We start from the raw sequence: 16,591 nt of genomic DNA on the forward strand, positions 1-16,591 counted from the left end.
CAGGTATGAAAAGCCGGAACCCCGTCAGGTAGTATCAACGAACCTGGCGCTGTCCTTGCTGTCAGTGTGAGTCTAGCTGGCAGGCTGTTGCTCTTCATCTTATCTACTGGGGAGATGGTGGTTTTCCGCATTCCCGTCTTCACCGGACCTTGACTGCTGCTGGATGCGTTTCCAGGTCGAGCGATAACAGACGGCTGCGTCTCTCTCTGTTTCTTCAGCTCTTCCTCTCTCTGCTGAGCAGCTCGGATCTCTTCCTCAATCATGGACAAAGTTCCCTGCTTCCTTGAGCGCAGGCGGAACGGCCCGCTGGCCACCTCCACATCGGGACCTTTGCTTGCTGTTGCTGTGCTACGCAGCTCAGCTGCCTCAGAATATTTACTGAAGTAGCTGAACTCTGGTTTCTCTGGGCTTGGAGGGGAAGGGGGACGGTACACTTGGGTAGGCCTTGGGACAGAAGATGCTGCAACAGGGGCTGGAACTGGAGCCGGGGCTGAGGAGGCAAGTGCTCGAGCATATGAGGACTGTATTTTGATCCTGGGCCCCCCTTCTTTAGGTCTCTGTGGTGGTGCGACAGACTGAGAGGGAGGTGGAGAGGGCGTCTGGAGTCGTGGTTGCGGTACTGGACTGTATCGCTGCTGCTGCTGAGCCTGTAGAGATTCGAGGGACATCTCTGGTGAGACAACTCTCACCCCTGGCTGACTGTCTGGTTGAGGGGACAGGCTTGGTGGAGCGGGGCTGTAGGACGCTGGCGATTGAAGACCAGGAGCTTCACCAAAAGACAGAGGAGAGGAAGATACTGGCACTGAGCTACTTGGAGAAACAGGGGTGCTCATGTGTGAGGAATTCAAGTCGGGAGGCGGTGACTGCCGCTCTCCTCCATTCTGAGCTGCAAGGGCGTTCTGTATAGCATTTTGGACAAGTACCTCTGCATGGTACTCTAGATCATCTGTTGCACTGCCAGTGGTCTGCCCGTTGACTGGTGTGTTGGGCTGGGGGGTAGGTGGCGATACTGGGGTCAGTGGTAACGGGGTTGGAGGTAGCGACGCCCCGCTATCTGAAACATTATCCAAGCTAAACACTGTAGTGTCTTGAGAACGGACCGATAACTCATCCAGTCCTGAGTCTGACTCCTCCGGGTGAAAGCCTGGGTGACTCTTCCCTTCCTCTTCCTCACGTAGGATTGTCATTACTGCTCGCGCACATGTAAATTCGCCACCGATTCCTTCATCAGACCACGTCACATGACTCTCTCCAGTTTCTGCGACAATGTCACTGTTCCCCTGGCTGCTCCTGCTTGTGGATTTAGAGAAGGGTTTGGCGGTGTAAATGTGAGGAGCTATGTAACTCTTGGTAGTCTCCCCTTGCTGAAATTGCTTCTTAGCAGATGAGAAGTCAATCTGTATCTCCTCGATGTCCTCCTTCCTGGTTAGCTCTGGGTCAAAGGTAACCACTGTGGGAGGGCCTGACACCTGGGGCTGCCAGTGACAAAGTCAGGAAACAGAGAGGACATGAGATGATTGATTGTCAGACAGAAACGGTTCAACGATCACCATCAAATGACAATAAAAGCTCACTAATAGATGACATAATAGCTAAATACACACCAAACTTCTCTTCTTGATCAAGTGCTTTGTCCAAACTACTGAACATATGTTTGGCTCGCACCCACTCTCTCTGCCTTTCCACTTTACTATCGTCGGTAGTAGAACCACTTATTTACACTGCACCAGAATGGTACAGAAGAGGTGGTCAACAATTGTGGCAAGTTTGGGCGCGGTTCTATTTTTTTTTAAGGCGTTAGATGTTTTTCCAGCAAATCAGACAATCAAAATCTGACTTATTAAAGACTAAAATGTGAAATTGATAAAATACTGTTGAGTGTCTTGTAGCTACCATAGAGTCCACTGCTCCACCCTGTGGTGTAATTGTGTGGGACAGCCAGAGAAAAAGAGCCCCACTTGATAGCTGGTGTGTGTTGTTTACCCTGCTCTGTGTGCTGATAAACGTGAACATTACTTCAGTTTATAAAGCGTTTCAATCGGTGTCTTCACCCACAATAGTTTAGATTTATTACAAAAGGCACAGGCTCGTATGTTACTCAAATAGTGCAGAGATGAAACAGTTTTTGTTGCTGTGGATCATGTTAGTAAACACATCCACTCAGCCCAGCGCTGACCTTTTAAATGCTTTAAGGAAATACCGTCATGTTTAGATGTTTAGGATGGTTTCTGGTGTTTGAACAGAGAGAGAGAGAGAGAGAGACATTAGCTCTTATTAGAGAGCAAGCGGCACAGCCAGTGTTACTGCGTCCTGTGTATCAGTCAGAATTGAGAGGCAGAAGAGAGAGAGATCACAACCATACAGCATGTTCCTGACAAATCAAACCATCAAAATGTGCAATGTACCCGCAATGATAATATCTGTCCACGAGCTGTTCACATATCCAGACATTGTAATAAAACACCACAGTCTGCGTGTTTATCAGTGTGTGTTTAGTCTTAAACAAAGGACATCAGCTGATGAGGCCGTCCTTCAATTTGGCCCAGGACTGAAGAGGAAGAATGCAAAGACAATGGTGCGTTCATCCAATCTCTTTTCAAGAGCGCAGAGACACACTTAAGTATCTTGAGAATTTTGCTCAGCACTTTTGAGGATAGGAACTGTCACTTCAGCTTGATTATGATGTGTTTTTGCAGACAAGCAAAACTTGGATTATCAAAATAATCTTTTGGACCAGATGTCGTTGTTGCAGAGCCAGTTTTGCCCTGTGGGCCACCTTCTGCCAATTGCTGATACATTATCTAAGTGTGTGTGTGTGTGTGTGTGTGTGTGTGTGTGTGTGTGTGTGTGTGTGTGTGTGTGTGTTACCTGTGTGTATGTGTGATTCTGTTTCTGTTGTTTCCTCTCCTGGTATTTCCTGAGTGACTCCAGCTGCTCAGGGTCCAGCTGATCTTCCAGAGAAACCTTGAAATGAATGGATGAACCAGTTAATGAGTGCCACTGGAGTTTCAAATAAACCAATAAGATCCAGTAGTCCAGTACCTCCTGAGGAGGGTTCCACCAGCGCTGGGCGATCCCAGGGTTCTTCTTTACTGCCTGGTCTTTGATAAGCTCCTGACGCTCACGCTCCAACTCCAGGACCTAAAGACGAGAAGACAGAGTGCGTGTGACTAAGGACAGTCCAGTCAGGCCTCCTGGACTGACAAGTGTCCTCAATGGCTCCTATGACTTGATTATTTCGATAACCATTCATCCGATCAATGTCAAAGTCGCAGTGCCAGGGGGTCAGAGATCTGAGGGTCCAGGATCTTAAACATGATCTCAGTGACCATCAGCCGTCACCTCTGATCTCTGACTGCTTCAAAATTTTTACATACGGACAAACATATTAAAACTTTCCAGGATTATGTTGGCCATCTCAGTTTGTCAATTCAGTGTTTTCTCAGACCCAAGCCTGAACCCTCAGACCCCAGACCCCTTTTGACACAGACCTAAGTCTTGACAAAGCAATGAACATTTAATCACAAAGATGCCCCGGCCCAAAGCCCACTCAGCTCGACCGTAAATTGAGCTGGAAATGGGATCATAATTTTCTAAATTAACATCATGCTGTAATAAAGAATACTTGAAACTAGAGATTTAGATAGTAAACATATTATAAAAACTTTTTAGTGAGGTAAAACTTCTGAGGAGAAGTCAGGTTATTTTCTAATACTTACAACCACTGACAGCCCCCTGCAGGCCAGTAGAAAGAAAGCAGCTTTTAGGCACTTGGGGAAAAATTAAGTGGTGGAGGGTATGAGAACTACAGCTACCCATACCACATAGCTCCAGCTACAGTACATCTACTCCAGTATAATGATTATTCAGAAAGTTAGTACTCTTGTTTTTGCTACAGCAGACATTCTGTCTAATAGCTGTTTACCTCCTCTGAGTTTCGTCTCCTTGTCACTCTAACTTGCTGTTCCTCCCCAGGGGTGAAGAGTTTTGCTGGTCGTCTCTCCTCCTGAAAGGCTCTAAGCTCAAACCTCGCCCCCCCACGGCCTGAATCCTCCCCCTGCACGTGCCCGTTGGTCCTCACGGCAGACTCGTCCTGGTGGAGGAAGGTAGTTTGTCTCTGCCGCTCCACAATGATTGACTGCTGACTGACAGGAGAGGAGGCCGACACACAGACGGAGGGAGAGCACCCGTCGATGCTAATTGGCTTTGCGAGTGCAGACGGGGAGGAGTTTCCATTGGTGGGTGTTTCCGAGGCAGCGTCTAACACCTGGTCCAGGTAGCGGATCTCCTGAACACACAACAGAGTGAACGTTCATTCCTGCTCCAGCTCAAGTAATCAAACCAATACACAAAACAAGTGATGTGTGTATGTACTGCGTCTTGTGTGACAGTCAGCCTACCTGCACTACCTCGCTGTCAGGAGCTTCTACTGGGGCTTGGTTACCGGGGCTGGTGAAGCAGCCATGTTGGATCTGCTGGCTCTCCAGTTCCATGATTACGGGCCTGTCAGTGATGACACTGACTGATTCCTGGAAACTGACGCTCTTCAGGGCTCTCTCTCTGGGTGTTGTCTCACTGACATCCTCAGTCGCCTGCCACAATTTCTGTGTCAACGAGCAAAGAGAAAATATGTGGTCACAGATTCTACATTGAGAAACTCTACACTGAAGCTTGTGATGATGCTAAATGCCTGGTTCAAGCAGGAATTTGGATATTTATTAACCTCATAAATCATGGAGACTAGTTTAGTCTAGATTAGTCCGGCTGCATTGCAGTGACACAGAGGAAGGAGTGTTTAAACCATTTCAAACCACTAAGTGGCGCTCTCTCGCTACAGATTTCAGACAGACTAGAAACACCCTTCCTCCCTCCCTTGCATCTTATTTGATAAGATCCAAACTAACCAGTGACATGGCAGATCAGTTAATCCCAAGTGCAGATGGCAAAGGTCACTTTTAGCCAAGATACTGAAAAGGCTCATCAACAGATTTGAGGTTAGGTCACTCCAACCCTGCACCAGTGCTTCATAGAGCAGCGAGGTGACGCGCATGCCCCACGTCACATCACCAGCAGCTGTTATGAGAGCAAAGGAAGTCTTCAGAGACATCCCTGCAAGACTGGACTCATTCTGGGTCAGACAACCTAAAACACCTCAGCCTGCAACTGCTAGATGACCAAAGTTAACCTCAAGATTGTGTCCAAATAAACCTGAGAACATCCACGCGCTGATCGTGTGTTTAGTTCATAAAATGCGAGAAACTTTCTTGATAGGATTTAAAAGCCTGGTCAGCTCACATTAGTGCAGAAACAGATGTGCAGAGTTCAGAGGAGGAGTGAAAGAAGCATCACTCTCCTTTTCACAAGTCAGTGCACAATCAAAATGATGTTGAAACTGTTAGTTCAAGCTGAAAAAATGTTGCTCTAAGACACGCTGGCATGCAGAGATCAACCTTGTGACCTTGTGTTTTTGTGACCCAACCATCCAACACATTCCAGACCAAATGGTATCCCACTCCTCCACTACTCTTCATTGACCTTTCTTATTGGTTACAGGCCACTAACAAAAAAAACCTCTGCTGTACTCATTTCACCTCTATTCTCAGGTGTTTACTTCCATCAAGGTTTGTTGACTCCCGTCTGTAAGATTTAATGAGGATTGCTTCAGAGAATTGGTTCACTGTGCGTATAAAAACACACACCCAGCCATAAAGAGGAAGTTGCCCTCTCCTCATCCTCTCTCCAGCTGAATCCCCAAGTCTTTTCCTTCCTCTCTTGCTTCCTCTCTACAGCAGTGGTCGGCGGAGCCACCCTAACACCCCGTCCTCCTCATAGAACCTTCTCTTGCCTTACCAGTGTAATGCTCCCCTCTCTCGATCAGTCCTTCTCCCTCCCCCACTCATCGGGAGGAATAAATATTTTCTCTGAGTTCATTTTGGTGACCCATCTGGCTCAGTCACATGATAATTCCTCACTTTACGCTGTCTCAGTGACTACAATGAGATATGTCGCCATATACGTACTGTGGTAAACATTTCTTTCATGATTTGTATCACAGACAGTGCTGCATTCCAGGCTACATTTGCAGGATATTTCAGTGAGCGAGTAATACGTTTTCCTAGGAGCAAACTATCAACAGTAACATACACAGATACAAAAAGAGACTACATCATTGCCCAAAGTTGAACATGGCTCTTTTGCTGGTAGTACAGGACTGGTATGGAACCAGAGATTCGATCTGGTAAGCGGCTGATTGACTGCTGTGCCATGTTCCTCAGTTTTACATCTTTTTTCTCAAGGACCCAATGTTCCCATTTGCCCAAGATCCATATAGCACATAATGGGCCCGGAGGTTAAGACGAGGATCCATAGGACACTGGGGATATTGATGCTAACATGGTAATGACACAGGTTTGTGCTCGTCAACATTTCAGATGCATTTATTAGAGCCTGCATACTCTATGTAAATGCTATGTAGGCTTAAATGAAGTACATGAAAATATTCATCAAAAAAAAATCAGCAAAGTAAGAGATAACTGGTCATGATAGCAGGTCCTCTAAGGCCTACAAGCAAAGATGAAGGGAAAGTAATGAAAGAACGAGACGGACCACCAAGGTATCAGTGCAAACGGGGCTGAAATCAGGAGAAGAGTGAGTAAGTAGTTCAAATATACAACACGGGCATAAACGAGAAAGCTGCGTTAGCTTAGTTAACAACAGTAGAATCAGCTGACTACCATCATAATTTTTCAGAATAAAGCTCCTAAAGCCAGCTCTGACGAAACCACCATAATAATATAATGATACGACTAACAAGTTCTGCTTTTATTCTGAAGGGAAGATCAAGGCACTGGAGGTGGTTTTGTATGAACATGCCTGGCAAGACAAAAAAAAAATTCTACCAGTTAATTTCTACTTTTACTTTCAACATGAGAATGTGCTGCTAGTCAGTTGATGAGTAGATAATAGATGCGATGGGTTTTCAGGAGAGTGTGAAGGTCTAATAAACTCACTGCTGCAGGTGATGAGGGCAGAGGTAATTCCATTATTATACCTTCACCGGGTAGCTTGTTAGGATGTAGCTAACGTAATAATATCCCTCTACATCTCTCGTTCAGGCTAATGTGGTTAACCGCAATCTTCTTCATCGCCTTCTAATTCCAGCAAGGCAATGTTTTGTTAGCCTCTCTGGGAGCGACAGCACAATATTACAGGAATGTCTGCACCCCCTTTTTCTCCCCACAATTCCACCACCAACGCCTCCAATGATTTCCCACCCAGTTAACGACATTATCGACCATGTGACCATCAGCTGTCACTTTTATACACACACACTCTTAGTCTTGTAATTGACCAGTTGTGTGTACTCTGTGTGTGTGTGTATGCATGTGTAGGAATGTGTGTGTGTGTGTGTGTGTGTGTGTGTGTGTGCATACAGCAAGCAGGACGGAGGATATCCTGTTACTGCCAGAGGAAAGCAGTACTACTACAAGAATGTCTCATATGCGGTGCAATTCTGCTACACAAGCAGACAAAAAATTGAGTGTAGTACTGCAGTGAAGTATGAGTGTTCTTCCAAGTGAGTAGCAGCAGGTGTGTATTCTGTGTTTCGCCCGCCCCCCCCGTGAGGTGCACTCACATTCCAGGCATAACTAGCTGTCCTCAAAGTTCTGACTCTTAATAGTTGTGATGAGGGACACTGTACGCTGCCTGGCTGAGCCGCCGAGGGCGAATGAATCTAGTATGAGAAAGAGAAGTACAAGGAGCAGAAACACTCCATGATGTAGTGTCCTCAAGTACTTTAATACAGAAAGAGAGTCTGGCAGCCTCACTTCCTCCGCAGCAGCAGAATGAGTCAGCTCGCTGTGTGTAATGGGTTCCCCCCACAAAAAGAAGAAAAAAAAAGAAAAAAAAAAGAAAACCATTGAAGTCAATCCAGCCTAGAGATCTGTTTTGGGTCAAGAGTTTAGAGTTTAGTATTAAAGTTAGTCTCGAGGTGTCAAGTTGTGATCAGATACTATATGAAGCTAATCTCAACAAGCATCATATTTCACAAAGTGTCTCACATCTCGTTTTGGATGAATTGAGCTGTTGACCAGTCGACTGTGGTCCAGGCTTTGGTGAGCAGCTGAAAGAACCGAATCGCTGAATTTCTTCCATAAGACTGCCGGAGCAGATCGCTAACAACCCGAGTACCAGGACTAAGGAGCGTATGTATCGTCTCAGTGACTCCATGAGTCCAGGCCCAGAAACACAGTGCACAAATGGAATGGAGGCGTAAAGTGGTACAGCAGCACCAGTACGGACCCAAGCTTGTTATCTCGTGGTAAAATTGTCTCCTTAGCTTTGAATTTAGTCATGTTACAGCCGCTGTTGAGTTTCAAAACTACTGCAGTTGTCTTTATCCATTATATTCATATGTCCACATTTAATAAAAAATATTTGATTTTAGGGTTGGAATAATACTATCACTTCCACCATGATGATGTTTTTGCTGTAGCTGACTTCAGACAAACATGGCAGGCCAAAGAAGAACCCATTACATTTTGAGGCAGTTTCTAACCGAAAAAAAACAACAGTTCTCTGCACTGACTTTGGCTGAAGTTGCCTTGTGTTGTCATGGTCCAGCTGATGTCACTGTAACAGTGAAGTTCCATGCAGTGGAAAGTCAATGTAACAATGGTACAAAGAACTTGACTCGGTGTGTGTGTGAGTCAGCGATTCTCCACCTGTTCCCATCTCCAGCCCGTCTGGAAATGCTGACTGACATCTACAATAATCACACACATAAACGCCATTCATGCCTGTTTAGATATCGCACACACTCGCATTCCATTCAACACATGGTGAAAGTTAATCATGAAAGCCTGATAACATCCTCAAACACACACACACACACACACACACACACACACACACACACACACACACACACACACACACACACACACACACACACACACACACTGAGCACCAGAGCAGCCCAGCGCAGGTCCAGCTCTAGTTTTGGTTGAATATGATCCTGTGTAGTAACTGGAACCTCCTGCTGCTGCTGCTTTACTCTGCTCCTCTCTCATCCAAACAGTCCAACTCTACTGTCCAGCACCAATTTAGGATTTGATTTGATCTCACTTCCAAGCACTTTGGAGATCAAGAGCAGGTTATTCCATCACGACATCACGTCAGGACATCTGGTTTACCTTTGCCACTTAGACAGAATCTCACTTCCAAAAGAAAAGAACATAAATTATTTGCCATCGCCTACTTTGTCTTGTCAAGCTCTCCTTTTATACCAATCAAATAAAAAAAAAAAACACAAAAAATAAAATACACAGCTGACACACAACTCCAGACATGCTCAGTACTCACCTGCTGCTCTTACAAGGACCTCAACAGTGTTCTAGTGACATCTGATAATCCATAGCCTGATGTTCTAAAGCAAGCTCCCTGTAACGTTGCAATAATTCCTACCACTGTGTCTTTCATTAATAACTTTCATCTGTTTCCCAATTTCAGCTCTGCTCAGCTCACTTGGTCCGTCCTGTACCACAGAGTGGGAGTGCCGGACTTTTTCCCCTGGCCAAGCCTTTTCCTCCTCTCCTTCTCCTCCTTTTCCTCCCCTCCCCGTCTCTTTCCTCTCCTCCACAAAGCCTCTCCTTTCTCAGAAACATTCCTGCTGGCTGCTTGCTAAGCTAAGCTGTGATGTCATGGCGTGTGTATGTGTGTGCATGTTCCGTTTTTCTCCAGATGCCCTCGCGCACAAAGACCCCTTCTGTGCAGGCGCTCTTACGCACACACCAAAAACATCCATCCTCCTCCCTTCCTGAGTAAGTACCTCCCCCCCATCACCGTATTACATTTTCCCGTTAACTTCCAGCCTGAGGAGGCAGGCGGTGATGTGGTGATGATGAAGAGATGGTGAGAGGTGGGGATGATAAGCGTGTCATCGTATTTTCTTCATTTATCATCAGTATGACCTGATTACAGCGGTTGTTGTTCACCTTTTATTAAAAAAGAAACACAATGAAATGAAGCTCTTCCTGTATATAATCGTCTGATTATTAGATTTTTTACTTAAGACTGTTTTTTTCATCTTTGTCGTAACTGCGCTTAAAAGCAAGCTCCAGCCCCAAGAATCGACTATTTATAACTTCAAAACTGGAAAAAAAAGAGGCAAACTCAATGTCAGAAGTCAGATCTTTACATGTGAAGGTCAGGACGTGTGTGTGTGTGTGTGTGTGTGTGTGTGTGTGTGTGTGTGTGTGTGTGTGTGTGTGTGTGTGTGTGTGTGTGTGTGTGTGAGACTGTTTGGTCATAGGATCATGCCAGAGGAAACTAGAGCTGACCTGCTTCGCTTTCTCTGCTCACGAAAATCATGATGAGCCAGGAACACTTTTCCTGAAATTTACAAAAGCGAGTAGCAGCAAGATGCTGTTAGCTCCTGCTAAACAGAGTGATGACAGACTGCCACGTCAAGCTTTCTTAAACAAATTAGCAGATGACAAAGCAAGTTCTGTCTGTGGCTGCTATATCAAGCTACATCATTTATGAAATTAAGACTGATAGAGTATTTTTCCACTTACAGAAACAAGCAAACTTTTTTTAAAATACGCTTATGGTTCATTATCTTCCAGGACCAGACAATAAGATAGATACCCTTTCTCACCTCTGTGCTGCATTAGAGACCCACAGAGACCAGCTGACAGCTAATTAGCTTAGCACAATGAATGGTAGCGGTAGGGAAGTGTTAGCATACCTCTGTCAACACCATCAAATAGAAAAGGATTTCGGTACACCAAAAGTAATCACCCTCATCCTCTTGCAGAGTCTGCCATGATTATCAGCAGCTCCTCTTGTCCCCAACAGGCCTTTTTAGGTGCCGCATTCAGTCACAACTCTGATTCTAAAATAACGATTTTGAATTGTTGTTTTTTTTTAAACAAATGTTCTAAACAAAAGTAGCTATATTAATGCATGCTAAGAATCTTAAGAACATTTTATTGGATGAATTAAAACAGCGGTATGCTAACACTTCCCATCCACTACCATGAATTGTGCGACGCTAAGTAGCAGCCAGCTGTGGTTCTCAGTTTCCTAATGCTCACATGAATGGAGAGAAGGGTACCTATATCCTTGGCTCTGGGGAGGAAGGACATCAAGAACATAAAAGTTTTCCGTTAATGTCACACGATGGAAAGAAGTTGCAGGGAAAACATACTTCAAACAACTTTGCGGGACCTCTCTTTAAACTGTAAAACCCTGGAGTCTTTCACCTTGTATAAAAATGAATATGAATTGGTCCACAGATCAGATGTTATCAGCCACCCACAGAGTGTAAGAAACAGTAACTTACTTCTGTGGACAGTGACATACAGACAGTAACATGAAAGTCCAGATGCCCCTTCACTAGTGCCCCTACTTCAAATCACAAGTACATTTTCAGTTAGCGAAACTAAAAATAACTCAGAATTATCAAATGAAACCAGTCAGAAAACTGGAACAGTAACCCAATTATTGTTAATGCACTGGGGACGCGGGTTCAATTCCTGGTTGCACAACACAGAGAGACTGCTGATGGTCGTTATACCAGCTAACGCTAGTGGTTTTCAAATGAGGAGCTAACAACTAAAGCAACATCAACATACACTGAAGGAATTGGGCTAAGGCTGAGAGTGTTTGTGCATGTGAAGCGTGTAAAGGCGCGTAACTGGGTCAGCGCCATCAAATCAATAAGGATTAGAGCCCCAAGCGCTCTTATGTCAGGGAAGTTGATCGAGATTGATCAGAAACAAATGACACACTTAACATTTCCACACGCCAGAGACACAAATGTCCACGGATGCGTGCGCGCGCGCACACACACACACACACACACACACACACACACACACACACACACAAGTATACTCTTTTCTTCAAATTATTGCCTTAATTGTACAATAATAACCTCAACAAAAGCAGCAAATCGAAACAAGACCATTTTGCTTGTCTAGTAACAGAAACCATCAGAGCCTTTTACTGTCCTGTATTAGGACCAGACTGAATCAAAGGGAAGACTAATTTCCCAGCAGCTGAAATGAAGAAGAATGAGGTCTAAATGTCATACGTTAAATTGAGGTCAGTTGAGAAAGAGGCAGGACAAAGACGAGAGATTAATTTTAATTTCCTTTCCTCTTTGGTTTATTCAACAACAGACGCTACCAGGCCAAAACTTTTTATAGGAAGGTTGCTTGCCCCCCTCCCTCCGCTCTCCTTTTTACTTCTTGATTTTTCCTGTTATTGCAGCCAGCTTTATTGGACCACTGAAAACCAGCAGAACTGTAGGCCTTCGTGTATTCTGGGTAAACATTTCATGTGTGAGTGTTGATTTAAATCAGCCGTTTTGCATGCAAACGTGTCTAAGAGGCAGAACTGACACACTGTAGACAAAAAGAGTTGGTTAATCAATTCTTTTCATCCTGTTAAACTCCTGAAATTGAGACAAATTCCTTTTCAATATAATTCTGTGTTAATGTTACTCTACAATCAGCTGCTCCGAGTGTGTAAACAAGGGTAACATCTTAAACGCTTGTCTCCAGTCACATGTTGAAAAGCTGCTGACCACTGCTAATATATCCAAATAAATAATGCTGCAAACCAAAAGGAAGATGTGATGGATAAAAAGTCTATTACCGTTTACATGTAATCTAAACAGGAAACCAGGAAGCTGTGCTGACTTGTTTCCACGGAAACGACCCTCAGCACAGGAAATACATCGCAAACTAAAGGCCACCTGCACGACAACACACAAACGGTGATATGCAAGTTCACAGTGGGTTCAACATTTGGTGAAAATGCATAATCTACAACAACTTGATCAGTTGAGTCACAAACAATAAAACCTGGATTAGTCAGATAGAAATTAAAAATATCTCCAGGAGCAGGTCCTCGTTGGTGCAACTCCACTCAGCTTCTATCTGCACAGCAACGGAGTAAAAGTTTTGGTCAGTATGACCCAACCTCCTCCATCGGAGAGTGAGAAACAACCCGACTGCAATCCCATTAGGCTGAATTCTGAGTTTTTGAGGCTTACAGAGGAATGCACTGCACGTCTGAACTCATGGCAAGTATTTGTATCTCTTTTAAAGTCTCCCATTGCACTACTCACACTGTCACACACAACCCAAGACCTCCTTTCGTGAAACAACAACAAAGTGTCCGACAGGCACTGGGGTGAGACTCTCCAGGCTGAATACTAATGCAACACTTACACACTCTCTCTCACAGATGGAGAGCTCTCCTGGAACTGAAAGGTCTCCAGCCCGAGAGTGTGACCAGTTGTGTACACAAGCTCTCTGAGTGCTGGACACACAGCCAGATTAACACTCCCAGCACAAGTACAGGAATAACTGGGACAAAACACAGTCCGGGGGTAACACAGTCCAGCCATCCATTATAAATGATGTCTTAGGCTGAGCAGAAGCACCGACTGCTTTGCTTTTGCAACATGATATTGGAGATGGGTGTGTAATAATAATATTTGATATTGTGAAAGTATAACACACTCTACTTAGCTGGGCTGCTTGCCCAGAGTAGTTGTTCAACCGTGTATATTATGTGACAGTTAAAGTCAAGTGGGTCAATCATGGCAGCAAAATCAGTTCCAGTGAAAAACACAGGTCACCCTGAATGTCCTCACTCTGTAATAATAAAGTTGCCTCATTTTATACGGAGAGGCAGGAATTACAGAGCATAAATACCAGCAACTACAAAGCACTCAACAACTATCGGCCCCTAGCCCAGCCATGTGGGCCCTCGCACCCCCGCAAGCATCGCAGTGTGTGGTCGGTCCATGGAGCGAGAGGAAGGTGAAAGCTGATAATCTCTGGATGTTGCATGAAGCAGCAGACCAGTGCTGCACTTATTTACCCCCCCCCCCCCCCCACATCCATTTGGTGACGCTAGATAACACAAGTTTATGCTATTGATTATGGTGCTTGTGTGAATACTTTGCTGCAAAATTCAAAAGGTGATTCAGTAGTAAAAACACGAAATAAATACTTATAAATATGAATCATCAACCATGGGCTTCCAGATCGGCATGATGGGGACTGTGTCTGCGGAGATGCTGCCAATGTCGCTTGTGCTAACCAGCGTTTAGCATGTGCTAACTTGTATGTAGCTTGTCCTGGGCAGCATTTAGAATGTGCCAACGTGTATTTAGCTTGTCCTAGCCAGAGTTTAGAATGTGCTAACGTGTATTTAGCTTGTCCTAGCCAGCGTTTACAACTTGCTAAATTGTATTTAGCTTGTCCTAGCCAGAGTTTAGAATGTGCTAATGTGTATTTAGCTTGTCCTAGCCAGTGTTTACAACTTGCTAAATTGTATTTAGCTTGTCCTAGCCAGAGTTTAGAATGTGCTAACTTGTATTAAGCTTGTCCTAGCCAGCAATTACAATGCGCTAAGCAATATTTAGCTTGTACTCTCCAGCGTTTAGTGTGTGCTACCTGGTGGCCAGCATTTAACTTGTGCTAACCAGTAGCAGGTAACTGCAGTGCAGGGTGGGGGTGTTCATGTTTTCAAGGGCAGGGGGCGTACGCTTCTGGTGCTTGTGCATCCTGGGGGAGGGGGCCAATTAGAATTAATGTTGTGTTATACCTTTAATATCTTCTTCCTTAGTCTATCCCTCTGTAAATTTGGTGACTTGACCTCATTCTTGCATAACCTTACTGAGAGACAGATGACACATGATCACAAGACCTCCTTGGTGAGCCATGAAATGTCTTTTGTCAGCAGAGGACACACAAATAAATCCATGAGGTGTGACTTATTAATATCCAATAAACATATTAGCAAGATATTTAGACAGTGGATGTGAGAGTATGTTGCATCACTTTACAATGGTACTGAACAGCAAAAAGCGTTTCGATTCAGATTAATTTCCTGTAAAATTCTGCAGCAACTTAAAATTTTTCTCTGTCTTTTGACCTCTGTCTAATCAAATAAAAGTCACATCTCAATGACAAGTCTTCCAGCGAGTGTTACCGTCCTTTCCTTTCCCTTCAGCCTCGCCTGCTTATGTAACAGGCCTGCTCCCTACTGCCATCATCATCTATTTTTTTCATATCAAATCACACACATCACTTCTCCATAACTGCAGAGGACAGGACTGGTTGACTCCCTGGAGACTGTCACCCTAACCACTACTTGCCAAACCTTGGCCTCACTTGAACCTTAAAACCACCATGACTTTAAAGGACTTATGCAGACTTGTGTTCTGTCCCCAGCAGGAATGTGAGCTCCTGTGTGTCCCAGGAATAACTGTTAACCACACACTAGCAGAGTAATGCAACTAGTTAATCAAAGGACCACAATACATCCCCTGAGCCCTGTATGGCAAAACGGGACATTAGAGGAGAATGTGACACAAGGATTTCGAGGATATGGTGCGTTTCTGTGTGAGTTGAAAAAACTCTACCAAGCATATAATTGTAATCCTTTCCCAGCATGAATCGGCCCGTTTTAGTACATTGTCCCACAGGAATCCGAATGCAGAGACCACACGCTGAGGCTCGCAGGCCAGTGGGCCCTCTAAAAGGTTCTGATTATCATGGAGATTTGAGGTCTATGAACCCCGTTATTTGTGAGGCCATTAGCTCCATAAAATCAGAAAGAGGTGCTGTGCTAAATGCATCTTTTTTGGCAATTTAGACACAAATTGTTGACCAGTTAGAGGCTCTTTTCTTCATGGTCAATCTACATCATGAATATCACCAACCGCTCACATGTTAATATGGGCCCACTCACTATTGTAGCAATATATTAGCTCAAATTAGCTGGTTAACCTGGACTGAAATGTAGCCTTTGAGTCAAAATTAAATCAAGTGACTTGCATTCTGCACACCATCTAAACCTTCAGCTCACTAAACAGACGGTTTATGATCACTACGTGTCGCTGATTAAATTAAATCATCATGTCAAAGCCTCAGTATTAAAAATTACAGCGTATGCACATCATTTTCAATTATAGAAATCAGATATAGAGATGTCATAACACCTCATTTCCACATATGGATGTCTGGTGTCAGTAGTCCCATACTGTGCATGTCATACATTGGTTAGTCCGTGGTGGATTAGCTGAAGAGAAAGCAATAGCATGCTACTTAGCTAACTTCTGGCCTGTTAGCTTGTATTTGCTAGTACAATGTCAACACACTTTCTATCCCATATCTGTGGTGCAAGTTACACATTTTCAATGTTCCTAAATAATCAGAAGGAGTTTTGCAAATTCTGGAGGTTTCCACAGCATGTTAGTGAACCTCCAGTGTATTATACAGAATTATGGGCTCCAGATGTCACGTCTATATGTGGAAACGTGTGTTGCATGTCAAGACTTCCCATTTGTGTAACAATACAATATCATATAACATCCATATCAAATTTTTCCACCACTCTTATAAATACTGGCTCACAAGAAACTGTGCACTACTCCAGAAATCAGAATAGAGTCTGACCTTATTATCCATCTCCAGTCTTCTTTCAATTGATCATGAATCAGGAAATTCTAGAAATAGTATCCTGTCCATTCTGCTTGAGGCTGCACAGCTCATTAAGA

General features: G+C 44.2%; 1 protein-coding gene across 9 annotated transcripts in view; it reads right to left on the reverse strand.

Moving 5' to 3' along the window:
* palm2akap2 (PALM2 and AKAP2 fusion) overlaps positions 1–16,591 on the reverse strand; it is an 87,656-nt gene that overhangs the window by 5,881 nt on the left and 65,184 nt on the right. For all 9 annotated transcript variants that reach the window (XM_086187822.1, XM_086187823.1, XM_086187828.1 and 6 more), the window contains 5 exons: positions 4,401–4,604; positions 3,926–4,288; positions 3,043–3,141; positions 2,869–2,964; positions 44–1,475 (listed from right to left, as the gene is read on the reverse strand). In XM_086187822.1, the coding sequence (XP_086043948.1) occupies positions 44–1,475; positions 2,869–2,964; positions 3,043–3,141; positions 3,926–4,288; positions 4,401–4,604 (2,194 nt within the window). The remainder of the gene's footprint in view (positions 1–43; positions 1,476–2,868; positions 2,965–3,042; positions 3,142–3,925; positions 4,289–4,400; positions 4,605–16,591) is intronic.

The sequence above is a fragment of the Aulostomus chinensis genome, chromosome 19 (assembly GCF_037954235.1).
Source record: "Aulostomus chinensis isolate RoL2024-O1b breed Wild chromosome 19, RoL_Achi_v1.0, whole genome shotgun sequence".
NCBI lineage: Eukaryota > Metazoa > Chordata > Actinopteri > Syngnathiformes > Aulostomidae > Aulostomus > Aulostomus chinensis.